General features: G+C 56.2%; 1 protein-coding gene across 13 annotated transcripts in view; it reads right to left on the bottom strand.

The window, feature by feature from the left end:
• The window catches only part of TMCO4 (transmembrane and coiled-coil domains 4), a 106,908-nt gene that overhangs the window by 37,707 nt on the left and 51,852 nt on the right, over positions 1 to 17,349 (bottom strand). For all 13 annotated transcript variants that reach the window (XM_086325822.1, XM_086325813.1, XM_086325748.1 and 10 more), the window contains 4 exons: positions 17,222 to 17,341; positions 11,642 to 11,806; positions 10,646 to 10,782; positions 7,870 to 7,954 (listed from right to left, as the gene is read on the bottom strand). In XM_086325822.1, coding sequence (XP_086181948.1) covers positions 7,870 to 7,954; positions 10,646 to 10,782; positions 11,642 to 11,806; positions 17,222 to 17,341 — 507 coding nt within the window. The remainder of the gene's footprint in view (positions 1 to 7,869; positions 7,955 to 10,645; positions 10,783 to 11,641; positions 11,807 to 17,221; positions 17,342 to 17,349) is intronic.

Genomic DNA, 17,349 nt, shown 5'->3' on the forward strand with positions numbered 1-17,349 from the left:
CGACTGAGCGACTTTCACCCACTCACTCACTCACTCCGCCGTCAGGGCTTCCCAGGGGGCTCAGTGGTAAAGAACCTGCCGGCCAATGCAGGAGTCGCAGGAGACTCAGGTTCAATCCCTGAATCAGGAAGACCTCCTGGAGAAGGAAACGGCAGCCCACTCTAGTATTCTTGCCTGGGAAATCCCATGGACAGAGGAGCCTGCTGGGCTACAGCCCACGGCCTCGCAAGGAATTGAACACAACTCAGCGACTGAGCACATGCGCTCTACATCTCCAGGGCATCTTTATCAGGTCATGTCTGATTGGCTGGGCCCTGGGCTGGAGCCAGTCACCATCACCACAGCTCAGAGTTTTGTCTGCCTGGAGCCTGCTCCCTGCCGGACTGGACCCAGCTCTACACTGGCCTCATCTCTGGTCCTCTGGTGGGTAACCTTCTGGGGACCATCCCTGCTTCTGTCTGTGTCGGGGGTCCCGTGGCTGGAGCTCCTGGGTACCATCAACCTCTGGCACTCTCATCCCAGCATCCTCAGGACCTGCCACACTCTGGCTTCCCATCAAGGGGTTCTTCTATCCTGCAAGCTATGAGGCAGGGTAGGGGAAGAGAGCAAAGTCCCTATTTTGTAGATGAAGAAACTAATGTTTCAACCGAGAATTAGAGGCTAGAATCCAAGTAAGGTCTTCCAGCTGGAGCCCATGGTGGGAGTGCTCACTGGCCTTTCCTGGATGTTAGAAACGTCGATTTGCCTTGCTCTAGCTGACGAAACATGAGTGAAAGTCACGTGTTAGTTCCAGGTGAAACTGAAGAGCTAGTGTGTAATTCACCACAATCTCGACCTCCTACTGAGGGAGCTTCCACTGGCCTGGACGGCTGAGTGACTACAGAGATCAGAGCCCCGCCTACCCACAGTGGACTGGAAGCACAGTGAAGCCCTCTGCTGGGCTACACCTCTAAGGATGCGGGGGTGTCTGTCACTGCAGCGTAACCTCACCTGTCCCGACTGATACAGCGTGACTGTTTGCGTTAGACACATCACTTACAGGGCGTGCACGCTCTGTTGGCTTCATCCCAGATACACGAGGCACAGAGGCTGCTCACATGCAATTCCTGCCCTCAAGGGGTTCGTGGTCCAGACACCTATTTGAAAGTAGGCTGCCCACCCTGAGCTGGAGGGAGGAGCAGGACCAGGCGAGGGGTACCTTGGGGATGGCTGCATATCCCCTAAGCAGTAACCCCCTGCTGTCTGCAACATCACTCAGGACGGAAATGAAGCTGTGAGGTGGTTAATGCCATAGGCAGCTTTTCCTGGGGGAGGGGAAAAAGGATGGGCTGTGGCTGGGTGGGACCAGAGGGCCAGGGGAGGCTGGGTGGGACCAGAGGGCCAGGGGAGGCTGGGTGGGAGCAGAGGGCCAGGGAGGCTGGCTGAAGGGTGCTGTGCTCTGGGCGATTCATTTATTGCTACATCGCATTACTCGGTCTCCAGGGAATCCAGAAGACAATTAGTACATTCAATTGTATTAGAGTAATTCCTTTTTCACATTTCCCCCAACTCAGATAATGACAGCTTTCCTGCAATTAGGAGAGGGTCTTCTCTGTGTAAAGATTAATTGGGTGTTAAATGAGCAGGGCTGCCTGAAACCAGACAGCTGAGCTGGAATGAATTAGATGTGAAACAGCAGCTCCGGGCAAAGGGTGAATAATTCATTCATGACCACAGTCAGCTGCAGACTTGAAGGTGCCCCACCAGTAACCCAGGCCAGCGCTTGGGAGGGGTTGTCAAGAAAGACAGGGTGGTGGGGGAAGGCGAGTGCAGGAGCAGAGAGGAACAGAACCTGGGGGCCCCCACTCTGATGGGAGGCCGATTTTTCCCAACTGGGGCCTCGGTTAAGGTCACCTGTGTGTGTGGTGTGTTCTAATCCTATGAGCCCCCCGTTGCCTTTTTTTTTTTTTTGGCCTCACTGTGCAGCCTGTGGGCTCTTTGTTTCTGACCGGGGCTCGAACCTGAGTCCTCGGCAGTGAAAGCGTACAGTCCTAACCACGGGACCTTCAGGGAATTTCAAGCCAGCTCCCTCTTATACAGCTTAAGACAGATCTTAGCATAAAATAAGTGCTCAATAAGAATCCTCAGGCTCTCACATACCAGCATCTGTGTGCACGATTGCATGTAACACTTACAGCCTTGACGACAATACTATTATTACTCAGGGTGTTGCCCCAGTCCCCTGGAGCTCAGAAAGGTGAGGCTTGCCTCGTAGTGGGTGTAGGATTCAAAGGGGATGCCCAGACTCCAGAGCCTGCATATCTGCAGCAGCTGAGCTGGGTCTCTCGGTGGGGAAGAGTCTGTGGCCCCGTCTGAGGCCTGCATCTGTGCAGTCCTTCCGGCTCTGTCCGCCTCTCATCTGATGGGTGGGGACTGGGTGAAAGTGAAGGGCGCTCAGTCATGTCCGACCCTGCGACCCCACGGACTGTGTAGTCCATGGAATTCTCCAGGCAAGAACACTGGAGTGGGCAGCATTTTCCCTTCTCCAGGGGACCTTCCCGACCCAGGGATGGAACCTGGGAGTGGATGGTAAGCAGTGAAGTCCTGCAGACCAGAGGCTCAGTGGATGGCTGGAGAGAGAACGTGGGCAGTAAGGGGGAAAGAGGACACAGGAAGAAGAGGGCTCCGCTCAACACGCAGGCGCCTGAGCCTATTTTTGTGAATGTCTGTCCACGTTTTCATTCAAGTTACTCCGTGGCCCCGCTGGCCTTGGGCCCAGGCCCCCAGGGAGGCTGCGCAGCAGCAACTGGCTCTCGGGTTCAGGACCCTCTGCACCGCTCTGCAGGTGGGCGTGTGTTGTTTCTGACTTCCTATTTCTATGAACCCTCAGGAGTTCCCTTCTTGCTCTCTGGAAAGGCAGAGAGAAACGGGGCAAATACAGGACTCTGAGGCCTGGTATCAGGAGCTCACCGTCTACCTGGAGGCGCTGAGGGGGCCGGCAGGGTGGATGGGGTCAAAGGGCATGGCTTGCCCCCCCACCACCCCGCCAACGTGTCCCACCTCTCACCACGGGAGCGCAGCCCACGTCTGGAATAAGCCTCTGCCACCACGGGCAGACCCCTTCTCGGAGAGCTCTTAACCAAGGGTGAGGCAAAGGGCGACTGGGGTGCTCTCTCGCCTCCCCTCCCGTCCGGACACGCTGGGATGGGATGTTGCCAGAGGGAAAACCCCCAGGCTGACGGAGACGATTCTCGTTCAGAGCATTGTGGCTTCAAGTTTTTCCTTTAGGAGGTGATCGGGTGGGGACAAAACCAGCTGTGCTTTTGAGCACAGGGCTTCTATTCAGATTCGATCAAACTCTTGTTATTTGGGAAGCTTCCCATCCTAGTTCCTTCTATTTTTAAAATCCTCCCTGGACAGAGAGCAATGGGGGCGGCACAGGTCCTTGGGGCTGGCTGAGTTGCTGCTCTGTGTGTTAATGTGTGTGAGCACATGGGAATGTGTGCATGGGAGTGTGTGGGTGTGAACCGCGGGCTGTCCGGGGCTGACCCCCCGCCCTGCCCCCAGTGCCTCCCTCTGCAGGACCTGCTCAGCTCTTCATTCGCCCCACAGTTCAGAGGCCGAGTGCCTAAGCATCAGTTCCAACGCCTCAGCCTGTGCGGGGCTCCTGTCCTAACCATGACCCGCCTCCAACTCAATGCCCCTCTCACAGGCTGCAGGAACACCGGACTCAACGTTTCCAGACACGCTGAGAGCGTGTCCTTTGTCCTTTGTCCTGCCGGCCTGGGCCTCTGGAATGCCCTCCCCCCTTGGGCCTCTGGAGGACTCCCACCCATACTCCCCTGGCAAAGTACAGCAGTGTTAGGACTAAAGCCCGGCGCCCTGGGGTCAGATCCTGGCTCCAGCTCTCAGCACCCGAGTGGCTCCTCTGTGTGGCCTCATTCAGTTTTCCCCCAGGGGCTATGGGGAGACTGAGCCCCTGGCGCAGGGGGAGTCTGCACCTGGCTCTTGAGTACATCAGTCCACGCTTGATTCTCTCGCTGAGAGTCAAGTTCCCTGCCCTTCCCTGAGCTCTCAAACGTGCTGGGTGCCAGGGAGATGGTGGGCCACAGGCAGACCTTGTCCACCTGGAGTTCAGGATCTAATACGTGTGCCAGAAAGTAGACGTAAAATGACAAGCACCGTGGGCTCCCCTGGTGGCTCAGCTGGTAAAGAATCCGGCAATGCGGGAGACCTGGGTTCGATCCCTGGGTTGGGAAGATCCCCTGGAGAAGGGAAAGGCTACCCAATCCAGTATTCTGGCCTGGAGAATTTCATGGACTGTATAGTCCATGGGGTCGCAAAGAGTCTGACACGACTGAGCGACTTTCACTTTCACTTTCTACCTACTCAATGCTCACCATAGCTCCCCTAGGCCCTCACGTTAGAGTTTAGAGGAACAGGTGTTTACTAATGGAACCTAAACTGCAGACAACAAAGGTCCATCTAGTCAAGGCCATGGTTTTTCCAGTGGTCACATATGGATGTGAGAGTTGGACCATAAAGAAAGCTGAGCACCGAAGAGTTGATGCTTTTGAACTGTGGTGTTGGAGAAGACTCTTGAGAGTCCCTTGGACTGCAAGGAGATCCAACCACTCCATCCTAAAGGAAATCAGTCCTGAATGTTCATTGGAAGGACTGATGCTGAAGCTGAAACTCCCATACTTTGGCCACCTGATGCGAAGAACTGACTCATCTGAAAAGACCCTGATGCTGGGAAAGATTGAGGGCAGGAGGAGCAGGGGACGACAGAGGATGAGATGGCTGGATGGCATCACTGACTTGATGCACATGAGTTTTGAGTAAACTCCAGGAGTTGGTGATGGACAGGGAAGCCTGGCGTGCTGCAGTCCATGGGGTTGCAAAGAGTCAGACACGACCGAGTGACTGAACTGAACTGAACCTGTGGAAGGTACTTCCACATTCACGGTCTCGTTTTAATCTCTCCAGGAGCCTCCAAGATGAGTGTACCAAACCCCACGTCAGATGAGGAAGCTGAGGCTCAGAGGAGTTGAGTGATTTTCCCGAGGTCCCACAGCTTGTCAGTGACAGACCTGGGACCTGGATCCAGGTCCGCCTGATACCAGAGCCCCAGTTCTTATCGGTCGGCAGCAAAGGTTCAGGGGGGAAGCAGTGACCAGAAAGGGGCCGGAAGGAAGCTGCTCTGGGAACCAGTCCTGCAAAGGCGGAGAGGCAGGACATCATCCTCGCCCCAGTCTCCAGCCTCACTTGCCAAAGCCTGCTGACAATCGATCTCACTTCTGATGGCCTCAGCCAAGTGGTCAATGGAAATGAATCCAATTTGTTCAGCAGGGGAATTGAAGAGTTGGCTTGTATTAATGTTCTGAAGCTAACAAGTAATTTATGCTCACTGGAGCCAAAGGTATGCCTTTCTCCTCTGAATTGAGAATCGGTCCTGTTAATAAGACCGTGTCGTCCAGGTGGCCTTGTTCTTTGACCACCTGATGCAAAGAGTCGACTCACTGGAAAAGACCCTGATGCTGGGAAAGATTAAGGGCAGGAGGAGAAGGGGGTGGCAGAGGATAAGATGGTTAGGTAGTATCACAGGCTCAATGGACATGGATTTGAGCAAACTCCAGGAAACAGCGGAGCACAGAGGAGCCTGGCATGCGGCAGTCCACGGGGGCGCAGAGTCCGACACGAGTGAGTGACTCAACAACTGTTGAGTACTGAGGTACTCAGTACTGAGGAGTACTGAGTACATCCAGGTACTGAGGAGCCTGGCGGATGGTCTGCTGCATGGGTTGGGGATGGATGACCAGGAAAGGAGCAAGATGATGATGGCACAGAGGAGGATAACCTCCTGGGGTGGGGGTAGCAACTACAGAGAGCAGGGGTGGGTGCAAGGTCCCCCTGCGCCGGCAGGGACACCTCAGCCTGAAGGCCAGGGGAGGGTCAGGAGCCAGCACTTTGCCGGTGGCCTGACTGCCATGGTCTCTCTGCCCTTTGCCGCTGCCCAGAGGTGACGTGAACCTCCTGTTGCAAATGGAGGGATGGACGCATAGGGAGGCTGCATCCTTACCCAACCCAGGTTCCTCAGCTGGGAAGAGGCTGGTCTTTGCAGACCCAGGTCTCAGGCTGGCAAAGCCCATGCCCTCCAAACCCCAGAGTCAGAGTCCACCATTTGGCTCCCTTCCCCCTCCACTGTGGACAGAATGCACTGCTCCACCCTGCTGATCTGAGCTTCCCCAGTGGCTCAAAGGGTAAAGAATCCTCCAGCAATGGGGGAGACCCAAGTTCTATTCCTGGGTCGGGAAGAACCCCCAGAGAAGGGAATGCTCAGGCCACTCCAGTATTCTTGCCTGGAGAATCCCATGGACAGAGTGGTCAATGGAAATGAATCCAATTTGTTTTGGGATCGCAAAGACTCAAACAGGACTGAGCAACTAACACTCAAGTCCTGCTTGTATGGTTTGACCGTCACTTGCTCTGACCAACAGAGTGTGTGTGAGATTAAAGATCGTTGACAGTTCTCTGTCACTCGCCCCATCCAGAGAAGGAATCCTTTCTGCAGAGCAGCAGACCACCCCAAGTGCCCCGAGCTCTGCACCTCACCCTCTGTAACCACCCCCAGGGCGGCAGCCCCGGCTGACAGATCTGTCACAAGCCAGCATTCAGTCCTGGAGGCCTCACCCACCTGAGGCTGGGGCAGAGGCATCCAGGCTTTCCACTGCCTCCACGCTGAAAGCACATCACTGAACGGCATGCCACGCTCCCACAGGTGTCTGTAGTGGGTGGAACAGCGCCCCCTCCCCCAACGAGATACGCGCTCAGAACCTGTGAGCGGGACCTGACTTGGACAAAGTGTCTTTGCAGAAGAAATTAAATCACACACGGGTAATTGGTACCAGGTGGCTCAGTGGTAAAGAATGTACCCGCCAATGCAGGAGATGCAGGCGATGTGGGTTCAATCCCTGGGTCAAGAAAACCCCCTGGAGGAGGAAAGGGCAACCCACTCCAGTATTCTTGCCTGGAGAATCCCAAGGACAGAAGAGCCTGGCGGGCTGCAGTCCATGGGGTTGCAAAGAGTCAGACACGCCTGAGCACACACGTGCCTGCACGTGAGACGAGGTCATCCTGGATTTGAGCGGGTAGCCCTGAAGGCACCAAAACTGTCCTTAGGGCAGAAGAGGAGACGTAAAGCAGAAGGTGACGAGGATGAGGCATGAGTGCAACGTCGCGTCTACGAGCCGGGGAGTACGAACAGCACTGGAAGCCGGAAGAGGGGAGGTTCCCCCAGAGCCTTCGGAGGGAACGCGGCCCTGCCAACACCCCAACTTCAGAGCCCTCCCACCCCCTCCTCTCCCACTCTAGAACCCACATCAGGATTTCCCAGGCGGTCCAGGGGTTAGCAATCTGCCTGCCAACACAGAGGACACGGGTTGGATTCCTGTTCTGGGAAGACCCCACATGCCTCGGGGCACCTAAGCCCGTCGCCACAACTACTGAGCCTATGTTGTAGAGGCCGTGCTCTGCAACAGGAGAAGCCGCCCAGGGAGAAGCCCACGCCCGTCAGTGAAGCCACAACCAGAGAAAGCCCGCGTGCAGTAACGAGGACCAGCGTGGCCAAAATCAATAAGTCAGTAAGTTTAAAAAAAAACCACGTCAGAAAACTAAGGCCATTATTGTAGGACTATCTCACATCCACTCTAATTTACACATGGAAGAAATATACGATTTTCCAAGTAACTATTTTTTCCTTTTCAAACTATTTTAAGCTTTTAACGAAGATCTGGGAACACAGTCACAAGACTTGAGGTCCCCGGTGTGGAGCCTCCGGCCTGGGGACGGACTCAGGAAGGGTTTTCACCTGTAACAAGCCAGCCTTACCTTTCTCCTGAGCCATTTCCTGCAGACAGAAGTAGATGACTCTGGCTCCCAGGCTGAAGCCGATCAGGGTGACAGGCCGCCGGCCCTGCGGAAGAAGGGACACAGGTGTGCACAGCGGCTCCAGAAAGGCTGCCCTGATGACGGCGGCCCTTGCACACCTGTCAGCGGCTGCCCTGCACTTCATGCATGGTGGCTGTCCCGTTCCTGACCCCGGGCTCTGATGTCTCCATCAGGAGAGGCGTTTATGCAGGAGGGCACCTGCTCGGGAACCGGCTTCCTCTGAGGCTGACAGGCAGTGTTTCACTGGGTTAATTCCCTTTTATCTCACACCATTGCCCAGCAGCCGTCTCTCCTTCCCCGTCTACCTGTGTGCGGCAAATGACCGCAGTGAAGGGGGCCCTTCTGGAGCTGGAAGAGGGGGAGGGAGGTACCCCCAGATGTGATGGAGAAGAGGGCAAAGGGTGACGTGGAGCAGGGGGACTGCTCTGTCCCTAGAGAGGAAAGCGGGGTATGAAATGCTGGCCTTAGACTAGAAGAGGAGACAGTACGTTAGACTGCTGTGTCTGGAATGGAAGGCTGATGAGGGGACCTACTGTATAGCACGGGGTTGGGGGGAGGTACCGTCTGTTGTAGGACGTGTATTCAGTTAACCTTAACAATGCATTGAGAGTCCTTGGACTGCAAGGAGATCCAACCAGGCCATCCTAAAGGAGATCAGTCCTGGGTGTTCACTGGAAGGACTGATGTTGAAGCTGAAGCTCCAATACTTTGGCCACCTCATGCAAAGAGCTGACTCATTTGAAAAGACCCTGATGCTGGGAAAGATTGAAGGTGGGAGGAGAAGGGGACGACAGAGGATGAGCTGGTTGGATGGCATCACCTACTCGATGGACATGGGTTTGAGTAAACTCCGGGAGTTGTTGGTGGACAGGGAGGCCTGGCGTGCCATGGTTCATGGGGTCGCAAAGAGTTGGGCACAACTGAGTGACTGAGCTGAACTGAACGATGCATTCCAACGTACAGGAGGTGCAGACAAGTGCTGTTTGAGTCTCCTTATACAAGGGGCCTGGAAGAGTCAGATCCATAGAGTCAGAAAGGACCCCGGTAGATCCAGGGGCTGTGGGGGGCGGTGGGGGGGACGGGACTCAGTGTTTCATGGGGTCAGAGTTTCGGTCGACTCAGTGTTTCATGGGGTCAGAGTTTCGGTCTAGGAAGGTGAAAGATTCAGGAGATGGATGATGGTGAGAGTTACACAAGAATGTGAATGTACTAGCGCCTCCGAACTGGACAGTTAAATACGGTTAAAGCAGTATGTTCTACGTTATGTGACTTTCACCACAATAATAATAATAATAAAAACATAAAAAGGGATTCCCCTGGTAAGGCTTCCCTGGTGGCTCAGATGGTACAACATCTGCCTGCAATGGGGGGAGACCCGGTTTTGATCCCCGGGTCGGGAAGATCCCCTGGAGGAAGGAAATGGCAACCCACTCCAGTATTCTTGCCTGGAAAATCCCATGGACAGAGGAGCCTGGTAGGTTATGGTCCATGGGGTCCCCTGGTGGTCCAGTGGTTAAGAATCCTTTCCAATGCAGTGAGCATAGCTTTGATCCCTGGTTGGAGAACTAAGATCCCACATGTCTCAGAGCAACTAAGCCTGTGCAACGCAACTGCTAAGCCTGCGCACCGCAATGAGAGTCTGCGTGCCTCGATGAGGGATCCCACATGATGCAGTGAAGACCCGAGGCAGCCAAATAACAAAAAACACATAAAGAGAGAAATGGGGGGTTCCAAGTTAGATGCACAGAGGAACTTTCTGACTAAAGAACTTGCAGAACGGCAACCTGGAAAAGAAGGTCAGGAGAGGGGTCTGAGTACAGGGTCTACAGACACGGAAGCAGACGGCAGGGCAGGCGAGTTTCGTTGGACCAGCCGGGCTCAGCACTCTACGCTTTTCCCTTGCTTTTTGGGCCAATACTTGCATCCGCTCCTTGCTGTTCCACCTCCATTTACTTCCACAGAAGTCCCTCCACTGAATCATATTCCAATTCCACAGGAACTTTGCAGTCAAGGCTGCCAGTCACTGCCCAACAGCTACTCTCCCTTCATCCTTGGTAGCAAAACTCCTGAGCTTTTCTGCCCCCACCCCCCACCCCCTACAGCTACCCAGCCAAAAACTAAGTTTCTCCAACTTCCCTGTAGCCAGGGACGGCCTCAGGACTGAGTCCTGGCCAAGGGATGCGACCGGCTCAGCCACCCCAGGGCATGTGGGATCTTCCTGGGCTTTCACTTGTACCTTCTTGCCTCTGACTGTCTGGAATGTGGACGGAACCCTGATGGTTTTATGTGGTATCTGGACCGCTGGAGACGTGCTCAGAGTGTAGCTCTGTAGACATCTGCGAAGGAAGAGCTGACCCTGACCACACCTGCAGAGGCCTCTGACACTCAGTCCTCACTTGATTACTTGCTAGGGAGGCACAGTCAGTAATTCTTACTGGTCCATCCTAGGATATATTTTTGCAGGGCGTGGGCCCACCACACATCATTTGGGACCTTAGCTGCCCAACCAGGGATGGAACCTGGGCCCCCTGCAGAGAAGTGCAGTCTTAAGCCAGACAAGTTCTCCTAGGACACTTTTGTGACTTGAGCTGGTGGAGCAGTGCGGACCCTTTAAAGCCACTGGGCTACCCCGACGTGGGCTGTCTGAGGTATGACATCCGCCCACCAGTCAGCTCCCCTGCTCCCTCCCACCTCCGCTCCAGCCAGTCCTGGGTACCTGCTGCCGGGAGAGCAGAATGTGGGCCAGGTGCTTGCCAACCTCCGCCGATCGATGGAGGCACACGCCCCAGGGGTTGTCAATGACGTTGGCGACACTGAGGAGTGAGGCTGGCCAGGTGAGGGCGGCCACGAGGCCTGGGGAGGAGGGGAACAGGTGATGAAGGCAGTGGGGGTGAGGGTGGGGGGTCCTCCTAGGGAAGTGACTGGCTGGCTACTGGATGCTGAGTGAGTGCCCGCAGTCTCTAACTTGGGGTCTGTAAGTTTCCCAAGTGCTGCCAAACCGCTCACTAGCCCGGAAGAAAAGGGAAGCTCACACATTTCTGATACGTGGACTAGATCTCAGGTTCAAGCATCTGCCACGGGTGGGATTCCAGAGATGGCCCAATCGATCACGCCACCCTGTATCCCTCCCACCTTGCCCGTAACCCTGCAGCGCCCCCGGCCCCACCCCCTGCCCGTCCACGCTAGGCTCCATCACCTGACCCACTTTGGCCAATGAGATGCTGCTGGATGAGAGGCGTGAAATGGACTTGTGCCTTTGACACACTTCTCCCGGGGGTGTGGGCTAGCCTGCGACTCCAGGAGCGGAGGAGAGACGAATGGAGCAGAGCCCGGTCACCCTGGTCACCCCAGACAAAGCTAGCCGACACCTGGCTGGCCAGCTGACACACAGATGCATGAGCAGGCCCAGCAAAAGTCAGCCAAAGGAAGCCAACGCTCCTGAGCTACTGTGATAAATGACTGCTATTTTAAGTCACTGGGTTGTGGGGTGGCTTGTTACACAGCACTTACTAACTGATACACTAGGTGATAACGTGATGGGCTGTTTGTCTATTTCCTCCCCATGAAGACCATAATAACCATGTCACAGACAGGGGCACCGAGGGAACAGCACAGTGCCTGACTCCCTGGGGGCCTCAGGCAGGCAAAGGCACAGAACCAGTGTGGCCTGGGAGTGGTGGGCATGCCGCTGGTCGGGGGAGGGGAGGCTCACCAGACAACACCGTGTACTTCAGGGCCTCCTGGGCCACCATGTTGGCAAGACCGCTGAGGATGGTCTCCAGGGCGTTGCCGAGCTCCATCAGGTACTTGGCCTCCCAGGCCAGGCAGTACTGCTCACGGCTGCGGGCCAGGGCAGCCCAAGGGGCGCTGAACGTGCCTGGGGAGAGCGCGGGCAGGTGGGGTCTCTCCTGTCTGGGCTGGAGGGGGCCCCCACTGTCCCCGACAGGCAGGGACAGAGGCCCACTCACCCTCGCGGGGGAGACAGGAGGACCAGCCTGCCCATGGGCAGCAGCGGGCAGCGGGACCGAGGCCCACGCACCCTCGTGGGGGAGACAGGAGGACCAGCCTGCCCACGGGCAGCAGTGGGCAGCAGAACCGAGGCCCACTCACCCTCGTGGGGGAGGCGGAAGGACCAGCCTGCCCACGGGCAGCAGCGGGCAGTGGGACCGAGGCCCACTCACCCTCGTGGGGGAGGCAGGAGGACCAGCCCTGCCCATGGGCAGCAGCGGGCAGCGGGACCAAGGCCCACTCACCCTCGTGGGGGAGACGGGAGGACCAGCCTGCCCACGGGCAGCAGCGGGCAGCAGGACCGAGGCCCACTCACCCTCGTGGGGGAGACGGGAGGACCAGCCCTGCCCACGGGCAGCAGCGGGCAGCGGGACCAAGGCCCACTCACCCTCGTGGGGGAGACGGGAGAACCAGCCCTGCCCACGGGCAGCAGCGGGCAGCGGGACCGAGGCCCACTCACCCTCGTGGGGGAGACGGGAGGACCAGCCTGCCCACGGGCAGCAGCGGGCAGCGGGACCGAGGCCCACTCACCCTCGTGGGGGAGACGGGAGGACCAGCCCTGCCCACGGGCAGCAGCGGGCAGCGGGACCGAGGCCCACTCACCCTCATGGGGGAGGCGGGAGGACCAGCCCTGCCCACGGGCAGCAGCGGGCAGCGGGACCAAGGCCCACTCACCCTCGTGGAGGAGACGGGAGGACCAGCCTGCCCACGGGCAGCACAGGCAGCGGAGCGGGTGTGCTCCCACATGGAGCACGGGGCTGCCTGAGTGGGCGGGCTGGGCTTCAGGACCCAGTTCCTGCGTTCCTTAGCAAGGTCGTTAGTGACCTGGAGCACCAGGGGCCACTATCCCCTGCTGAGCTCACTCTGCCGAGCTGTCCAGTGGGGAGGTTACTACTCATCCCCTTGGGGAGATTACTACTCATCTCCTGTCACCGAGTAGCCGTAAGAATTAAGCATTCCAATGACCACGTATGTAAAGGGCTCTTGCCTCGCCCTCTGCAGTAGTTCTGGCATCAAGCCGCTGAGGGCCCACGAGAGGAACACACAGGCTCGCTCCCTGAACCAGCCGCATCTCATTCACACCACCTGGGGGACAGTCTGCAAACTGGGGGCGGAGGGCTTTGAGGCCAGCTCTGCCGTGAGCTCGCTGGCTCCCCTGACTTTTCTGAGCCTAAATTTTCTCACCGAGGGACTGGAAATGGGAGGGTGATGCCAGTAGCGCCATGTGCCCGGCGCCAAGCAGGAGAAGAGAACCACGATGCTGGCCCCGTCCTCCCTCCCGGTCCGCCCTCAGATGTGAGGGTAGCGGCCCCTCTCCAGCAGGACACTCAGGACCCCCCATGACCTGGCCCTTGCCTTCCTTACAGCCTCATTGTTCATCATGTTGCCCTTTGGAAACACATGCTTTTGATTCCATCTCTTTGTTCACTGTTTCATTCCTATACAGATGTTAACCGGGGACCTAGACCACACCAGGCCCGGAGCCTGACCCTGAAGATGCAGACCCTGGTCACTGCAGGAATGTGCAGTGAGCAGGTACCAAGCACTGGGCAGCTCTGCACTAAGGGTTTTCTCATGGACTCTCTGATTTAACCCTCGACATAGATTCGGAAATGGAGCCCCACAATTACAAGGGATAATGTTATATCATTTTACAATGCAGGAGGCTGAGCCACCCAGATAAGAAGCCCTCAGCCCAGGGAGGGAGAGGACCGTGCAAACCTCATGGAGTCGCTGGTTTGCAGACTGTGGGAGCACAGAGAAGCCCTGTGCATCTCTGCCTGTGGCCCAAGCGACCTTCCATCCTTACCTTTCTATGAGTTTCCAGCCTGCTTGCCTTATCTCCAGGGAATCCCCTCTGGCCCTCTGATGGGTCTCACATATCCTGCGCTTTCCTGCCCTGAGTTCTCATCACGGCCCATGACTGTCCATTTATTTTTGCTTCGTCTGATGCCCATCTCTCCCGCAGCCTGTCTGCCAAGCGCTCGATTTGCAAAGCCTCATGAAAGCAGGATGAGTGAAGGGAGGGAGGAGACAGCTTCCCACTGCCTCTGGGTTCCGGCTCAGCCAGGTGCCTCGATGGGAGTTTTGCTGACAAAGACCCCTGAGGGGCTGCTCCCCCTCTCTGCAGGGACCCAGGCAGAGCTCTGCAGCAGCTCAGGGGTTAACTGTCTTTAGTTATGGAGGAGAAGACAGCCAGCTCTGAGAGAGGATGTGGGCAGATTGTGTGTGTGTGTGTGTGTGTGCACACACACACGTGCACACGTATGTAAGGCTGCATGTGTATGTACTGTACACATATGCGTGCATGTGCATGTGTGTAAACAAGTACGTGAATGTTCACACATGCATGTGTGTACGTGTGTACATGTGTGTATGTGTGCGCATGTAAGTGTATGTACATGCATGTGTGCAAGTGTGTACATGCATGTGTGTGTGTGTGTGTGTGTGTGTGTGTGTGTGCATGTATGTGTGTGCGTGGTGGGCTGTGATGCTGGCCCAGGCTCTGCACCCAGCCGGGCAGCTTCCTGGTCCCAAGGCTCGCAGCAGGGCACACTGCCCTCTGAGCCTCGGTTTCTGCAGGTGCCAGAATGGAAAGAGGGCATCTGACTCACCGGGGTCACGGGGACCGCCTGATAGGCTGCGTGAAAAGCATTACGTAAACTATAAGCGCTCTCCTGCCTTCTATCACCCCGCGGCCAAGAACATGGGCCATGGAGCCAGACAGAAAGCGGGTGAGCCGTGCCCTGTTCCCTGACTAGAAGGTGACTCTGGGCAGCCCTCATCAGCCTCGGTTTCCTCATCTGTAAAATGGGGGTGATAACGATGCCCGTCTTTGTGGCTCGACGTGAGGGCCTACGTGAGCCAGTGCATGCAGGATGCCTGGCTCAGCAGCGAGCTACTAGGCCGCTCTCACGATTACGTGCAATGCTACTAATAAAGGGACAGACCCAAGAAAGCCCATCTGTCCCCGTCACAGGCGGAAGCAGGCCTGCGAGGATAAGAGACTTCTTTCCTGGCGTCGAGGAGGCAGGTGATACTTCCCTCCAGAACTTCGTCTAGCTCGGCTGCATTTCTTATAACCGCCCCCCTCTGCCTGAGGCGCATACTGCACTAGGCTGCTGGAGGAGAGCGCTGAAGACAATCTCCTCCTCCCCACCCCCCAGACGAACTTGACTTTGATCTGGAGCCAACTCAGCCAGGGGGTAGAACAACCATAAAGGATTCTCTTTCCACACTGGTCAGAGCTGCCAACTGCTTCACTCGAGACCCTTCGTCTTTACTTCCTATCGTGGTCCCTCCGTGGCACAGACCGTGCCATGAGACAAATGAAGAGGAACCCGTGACCCCTGGCTCAGGAGACCTGGGGTGGAATCCTGCTGTGCCGCCTGTCTGCCATGGGACCCCTCTAGCTTTCCTCTTCATCCAGATCAGGGAAAGAACAGCTCTACTTCAAAGGGTCACGTGAGGTCATGTACATCAGGCCCCTAGCGTGTGGGTGAAATGCCTGACTCAGGGTGCTAGGTGCTCAGTCAATGCCAGAGACTGCTGTGCAGGGACTGGCCGGGGTGAGCCTCACCAGTAATACTCTGGGGCCCAGTAAAGCCTCTCAACAGAGCCTGGGCATTTTCTCGCCTGCTTCCTGCTATGTCACTCAGAAGAACTGTGGCTTCTCCCCGGGAACCCCCCAGGCTCTGAGCGTGGGTATCTGGTTGGGATGCTCCAGCGTCCCGGGCTCACCCTGCTCTCTCCCTGGGCTGATGACCTGGCTCATCCTGTCTGTTGAGCCTCACGTGGGCACTTGCAACAGTGAGCCAGCAGGAAGCGGACCTTGACTTTTATTCCTCAGGGCCACCCTGGCTGGAAGTCCCCCAACTCACACATGTTCAAATTACAGCAGCAAAGGGAACTAAGTAATGCTTGTGGAATGTCACTAAAAATCGTCTACAGGTCACCTTGTTTAATCTTTGTGAGTGCCCTGAAAGGCAAGGATAATCTGCTTTGCCTTGCAAATGAAACAGCCAAGGCACAGAGAGGTTAAGGAAATGGCCTGAGGTCACACAGCCAGTGCACCGATTTCTCACTTTCGTGCTAAAAAGTCCCCTGCTAACCTCCATTTGTTCTGAGGAGAAGTCTAAACCCCTGGCCACAGCTCACACGCTCCTACATGATGTGGCCCCCCCAAACTCCTGTCTCCCAGCCCCCTGCTCCAGCCATCCTGTGCTTCTTTGGCACCACAGGCCTTTCGACACGCTGCCCTTTAACTTGGTATTCGTTGCTTTCTCTTCTTTACCTGACTAATCCCCAGCTAGTCCTTAGCCTAAAAAGTTTCCTCTGGTGACTTTCCCTCACTCCCCAGAACACTGTGCTTCCCCTTCTGTGCTGCGCATACAGCGTCCCTGTGATTCTCTGCTCAGTGATCTGTCTCCTGCCTTGGACCATATGTTCCACGGGAGCAGAGGCCATGACTGTGCTGCTCACCACTGGATTCCTAGGGCCTGGCAGAGTGTGCTCAGTGCTCTGTAAAGCCTGCTGAAAGGATGGACTGATGGGTGGATGTGTGGGTGGACGGACGGATAAATGAACGGATGGATGGATATATGGATGATGGATGGATAGATGGATGGATGGTTAGATGGACAGATGGATATGGGTGGGTGGGTAGATGGATGGGTAGACAAACAGATGATGGATGGATGATGGATGGATGGATGGATGGATGGTTATATGGATGGTGGATGGATGGACAGATAGACAAACGGATGGATGGATGATGGATGTGTAGATGGACAGATGGATGATGGATGGATAGACGGATGGTTAGATGGACAGATGGATGTGGGTGGGTGGGTAGCTGGATGGGTAGACAAACAGATGATGGATGGATGATGGATGGATGGATGGATGGATGGATGGTTATATGGATGGTGGATGGATGGACAGATAGACAAACGGATGGATGGATGATGGATGTGTAGATGGACAGATGGATGATGGATGGATAGACGGATGGTTAGATGGACAGATGGATGTGGGTGGGTGGGTAGATGGATGGGTAGACAAACAGATGATGGATGGATGATGGATGGATGGATGGGAAGACTATGGGATGAAGTTATCTCACCACTCTGAGCCTCAGTCTCCTCTGAAAAATGGGGCTCTCCTACCCCACCCCTACAGACATACACTGGCCAAAAGCCTAGGCAGCGTCTGGCCCACAGCAGCAGACCCAGCTCAGCCAACGCCCGCCCGCTCCGCATCCTTTTCTGCCCCCGGTCCTCACGGTATTTTCCAGATGCCAGCCATCCTGTGATGGCGATGGTGATGTGCAGCTGCCTGCCTTCCGTCAGGGGCAGAAATGTGAACTCCTCAATGGCCCCAACACGCTTCTTCATCTTGTATCCTAAAGAC

Source organism: Bos grunniens, chromosome 2, assembly GCF_055505025.1.
Source record: "Bos grunniens cultivar Pamir isolate PY7600 chromosome 2, Bosgru_T2T1.0, whole genome shotgun sequence".
NCBI lineage: Eukaryota > Metazoa > Chordata > Mammalia > Artiodactyla > Bovidae > Bos > Bos grunniens.